Here is a 5,013-nt window from a genome sequence, read left to right as displayed (position 1 = left end):
TACCATTTGGTTTTTTTGTATACCAATCGCTGGTTGTTACACCCAAACATTATACTCTTCTCGGGGTGTACCCATAACACACCCTCCTCACATTCCCCTGCGTCAGGTGGGGCGAACCATAAATAGCCGGGATACCACAAATTCATCTTGCTTGAAATGTCCTGTGTGTTTATCCCGATGATGAGTCCGATGAGATAGATCGTAGGTCGCATCTCCGTCGTCCGTCGCTGTCCTGAGGAGATCAATGTAATTTCTGCTATTATCACATCCAATATTTGATGTATATACACACATTTAAAGTGTCCATGCTCACCCCCCCCCTTGCATTCCCTTTCCTTGGGCACCTTTTTTTTTACAGTGGTGTGATCCTAACTGTGGAGCACTACAGAGCAATTTTGGTCAGACCGATGAATAGACAAGTCATAGGATTGCCAGGAAGAACTTTAACTAACCAGCAAAGTCAGGGCCAGTTTTAGTCTAGCAGCAGTCACTACCAACTATAGGGATTCAAACAGTACTGGAGTCGGTCTGTAAGGACCTGACTAGGTGTCTGTTTCATGATTTCATTGGAGTTTGAAGGTGGGCCACATGTACAATTTAGCACAAGTAATTCTAAGAGTCGGAAATGTGTCCCTTTAATCTTAGGGGTAAAGAGATGAACCTTATTGTCATTGGGCCACTGGAAACGAATTCTTAGTGTTACTTGGAACACTAAGGAGCGGGGTTAAGAGCAGCTGCATATTGTCCCAGGCTTCCATACTCTTAAGAGTTTGTTTCAATTCCTGTTAAAAGCACGTGGCTCAGTTGCCTTGAATATTTATAATTTAGCGCAGCGGCCTCAATGATTTGTATGATTGGTTTAGTGTTGTCTTTACAAAAAGGTGATGAAGAATTGGTATCAAATCATATGATCAGCCTGGTTAATTGTATTAGCAGTATACAACCGCTTGAGAGTGGGTGCTTCCATCAGAGATTCTTGTACCTTGCATTGGTCTGCGTTGTAAGCTGAAGGTCATCATTTGGAGCACCTTAAATCCCTTCATTCAGTATGTTCATTAACCAATGGCCCACCAGAGAGTCATCTTCTGGATCATTTGCCTCATGGGGCTTCGTCATTATTTCCTCACCTGGTTTCCATACTCGTGTCTGTTCATTGGACTGCACTGTGGGACCTATGTTTGAATCAGTGTTTAGGGGTCCTTCATCCTTGTGTCTCAGTCTGATTAATCTATGTGTCGGGTGCAGTATCGGGTGTGCCCATTAAAATAACCTGGTGTCGTTTTGGCAGGTCCTCACTGTTAAGTCTGGGGTTATTAGAGCTTATGATTATGGGAGAATTCATGATGTTGCAAGGGCTGATATCTGGTGAGTCGCGCCAGTCCTCCAGGGTGCGCAAGTCTCCCGTTCCATCTGGGTCAATCAGTACCCCTAATGGCACTTCGGGTGTGGGTGAAGCTCTGGGCTGTAGAGTGGTGGGGGTAAGGGTGTGGTCTGGATCTGAAAGTGGTTGGGAAGGTGTCCGGGAAAATATATTTCTCGGATGAGGCCATTCTGGGTGTCTAGTGTCCTCCTCCCCCATTGCTAATGAGAGATGGTGGAAGTGATTACTCTGAGCCCCGTAGGCTTTCATTTGATTAATGTGGAACCAACCAGTTTTCCTGTTAGCGAGTAGGACTTTATACACTGAGGGGCTTATTTTGTCAATAATGGTGTGTGGACCTGCATATCTTGGAGACAAGAACGAACTGGGGTTGTAGAGGGAAATCATCACCTGCTGACCAATTGTATACTCGACCGGGTGTATTTTGCTATCAAAATATGCCTTACTCTGTCTCCTTTTAACTCCTAATCGAACAGCAGCAGCTAACTGGGCTGCTTTAATGTTTTCAGTCAGCTGCTGGACAGCTTTCTCGTGGGTGAGCGCTGTGATAGCAGGCTCAGTTAAATCAAACCCCAGTAAATATTCAGCTCCTCTCATAGGTCGGCCTGTCATTAACGTGTGGGGAGTGAATCCAGTAGAACTGGAAACGGTGCTGCGAATCATCATGAGGGCAAAGGGAAGCACTGTATCCCATGTTGTGTTGTTTTGCTGCACTGTCTTTCTAATGATCCCTTTTAACGTTCGATTCATGCGCTCTACAATTCCACTGGATTGTGGATGGTAGGCGATGTGGAATTTCTGTTTGATGCCAAACATAGCCATAACATTCTGCATCACCCGCCCTGTGAAATGTGTCCCTTGGTCGGACTCTATACTGCGGGGAAGACCCCACCGTGTAAATACCTGCTGGGCTAATATCATTGCGGTGGCCTTAGCTGTGTTGGATCTAGTGGGGAATGCCTCGACCCATTTGGTGAAAGTGTCTATTATTACCAGGATATATTTAAATCCATTCCTACACGGCGGCAGTGGGCCAATATAATCAATTTGGAGATTCGTCCAAGGGCCTTCTACTGGACGTGTGTGTCTTAGTTCTGCTTTCCTGGCATACCTATCAGGGTTATTCTGGGCACAAATTAAACAATTGTCAATATAATGGGCAACATCATCGTGCAGTCCGGGCCACCAACATAATTCTTTCAACCGCTCAGTTGTTGTCTCTATGCCCTGATGGCCATGTCCGTCGTGGTACTGGTAGATGAGCTGATTTCTGTCCTGGATAGGGACTACGTATTTGCCTGCCTTTAATATCAAACCATCCTGAATCTGTAGTTTGTTCTTCCATTTCTCATATGGAGCTGGGTAGACTCCTTCTAAAATTTGTTTTAGGGAACTGTCAGTGAGCTGCGCCTGGACCAGGTCGGCTATATTAGTTTGGCAAATAGTCACAGTGTTTACTTGCTCTCCTACAGGTGGCTGCCAAAACTGTCCTGTACGAGCACCAGCTTTGGCTAGTGCATCAGCCTTACAGTTACCAGGTGGGGAGGTCCTATGGTGGCTTTTAACCTTAATAATTCCATATGTGCGCCCTTCGGTGGCGTGCAGAACGTATTTTAATAAAGGGGCTGATGGCAGGGGCTTTCCGTCTGCAGATACAAAACCTCTGGCTTCCCATAATGGTAGGAATTCAGTCAGGCTGTTGCACACATACATACTATCGGAATGTATATTGGCAGGGGTTGGAAATAGGTCTGGGTGACTCACTACATATGCGATTGCTGCTAGTTCGGCAGCTTGAGCACTCAAATGGCTGGGTAGTTTGAGGGCAAGTTCTGTTAGTGGCTGTCCCTGTTGATCTTCCATATAAATGCCACATCCTGTGATTCTGGTCCCATTCTCTATGGTGGATGAACCATCTACATAAATTCTCATGGCTGAGTCTGTCTTTTGGGCGACTGTCTGTTTTGTTCCGGCTTGTGTGTCCTGTTTCGGGATAAACGGACCTGTGGGGTCCTTTGTGGCTATAACCTGACACTCATGCGGATCTCCCCCATAATTTAAATTATCTGCCAGGAATGTGGGCATTTTGGTTCGCTTTACAGTAATGTCCCTACCCTGCAGTAGTAGTGTCCAACGGGCAGCACGGACCTGACTTACTGAGCCGTCTTTAAGGCGGCCATCTAGCAGAAGCTGGGTTGGGGTGTGTTCAGTAAGAACGGTTATTGGGTTCAGTCCAGTGATATAAGCGAAATGCTGCACAGCCCAAAATACCGCAAGCAAGTGTCGTTCACACCCAGAGAAACCCTGTTCAACTGGGTTCAATACTCGTGAGGCGTAAGCTACTGGGCCTAGTCTACCATGTCTTTCTTGTAATAATACGGCTGACAGTGTGTGGTCAGTGGCTGCAACTTCTAAGGCATATGGTAGATCTGGGTCAGGGACTAGTAAGGCTGGTGCTGTGGCGAGGGCATGCTTTAAATCGGTTACTGCAGCTGTGTGCTGCTCAGTCCACTTCCAGGTTGCGTTTTTCTTTAGCAATTCAGAAAGAGGGGCTGCCTTGGTGGCGAAGCCATCTATATGGTTCCGACAGTACCCTACTAGACCTAGGAAAGATCGGAGGGCACTCACATCTCGGGGCAGTGGAAGATGCACTATAGAATCTATCCTTTTCTGGTCGATCTCCCTCTTCCCATAGGTAATCACTGTACCTAGGTATATAACCTTGGGTTGCAAAAGTTGGGTCTTTTTCGGGTTGACTTTGCAGCCTAATGAGTGGAGCAGTGCGAGTAGTTCATCCAGCAATGTTATATGTTCCTCTTTGGTGTTGGTCTGTAACAATAAATCATCTACATATTGGACCAAGCACTCGGGTCGTGAAAACTTTTCTAGTCCAGTAGCTAATCGTCTGTGAAAGATGGATGGGGAATTATGAAAACCCTGTGGTAGGCAAGTCCAAGTGTATTGCTGTCCCTGAAAGGTAAAAGCAAACTTGTACTGGCAAGACCGATTTAAAGGGATGGCCCAAAAGCCGTTACTGATATCTAATACTGTGAAAAACTTTGCTTGGGGTCCCTGTTTCATCATGGTGACGGGGCTTGTGGCCACTGTGGGGGCCGTGAGTGGGGTAACCTTATTTAATTCCCGGTAGTCTATTGTTAACCTCCATGATCCATCCACTTTCTTCACAGGCCATATTGGTGCATTATTTGTGGATGCCACTTGTCTCAACACCCCCTGCTGTAATAGACTATCAATTACCCTGGCCACCTCCCCCTCTGCCTCTTTGGGGAAACCATATTGTCTCTGTGGTTTTGGATCTGGTCCTTCGATTAACACCTCCCCAGGTATCCGGCCGCAGTCATGTTTATGCCGTGCAAACACCCCATTGTGTCTTTGAAGCACCTCCCTGACGGCTGGATCATTGCTAATCATTAAGGGATCAAACCAGAATTCCCCTATTGTGCTAATCCTATTCGTATATGTTCCGACTGGAATGATTGATGGTGCTCTACTAATCGTAGCCATCTGCCAAATACATTGATTAGCCGGATCAAATGAAAGATTATATTTATTCATATAATCGGACCCAAGGATGTGTTCAGCACTTGGGGGCAGGTCGACTAACACTACTG

General features: G+C 46.2%; 1 protein-coding gene across 1 annotated transcript; it reads right to left on the bottom strand.

The window, feature by feature from the left end:
- Positions 1-1,228: 1,228 nt before the first annotated feature.
- LOC145335743 (protein NYNRIN-like) lies at positions 1,229-4,813 on the bottom strand. Its single transcript, XM_080181463.1, has one exon. The coding sequence runs from the start codon at positions 4,811-4,813 to the stop codon at positions 1,229-1,231; it is 3,585 nt and encodes a 1,194-aa protein (XP_080037589.1).
- Between the last annotated feature and the right edge of the window lie 200 nt (positions 4,814-5,013).

The sequence above is a fragment of the Carcharhinus amblyrhynchos genome, unplaced genomic scaffold (assembly GCF_965287045.1).
Source record: "Carcharhinus amblyrhynchos unplaced genomic scaffold, sCarAmb.v2.hapA scaffold_40, whole genome shotgun sequence".
Taxonomy (NCBI): Eukaryota; Metazoa; Chordata; class Chondrichthyes; order Carcharhiniformes; family Carcharhinidae; genus Carcharhinus; species Carcharhinus amblyrhynchos.
This window is presented reverse-complemented; position numbering and strand designations above follow the sequence as displayed.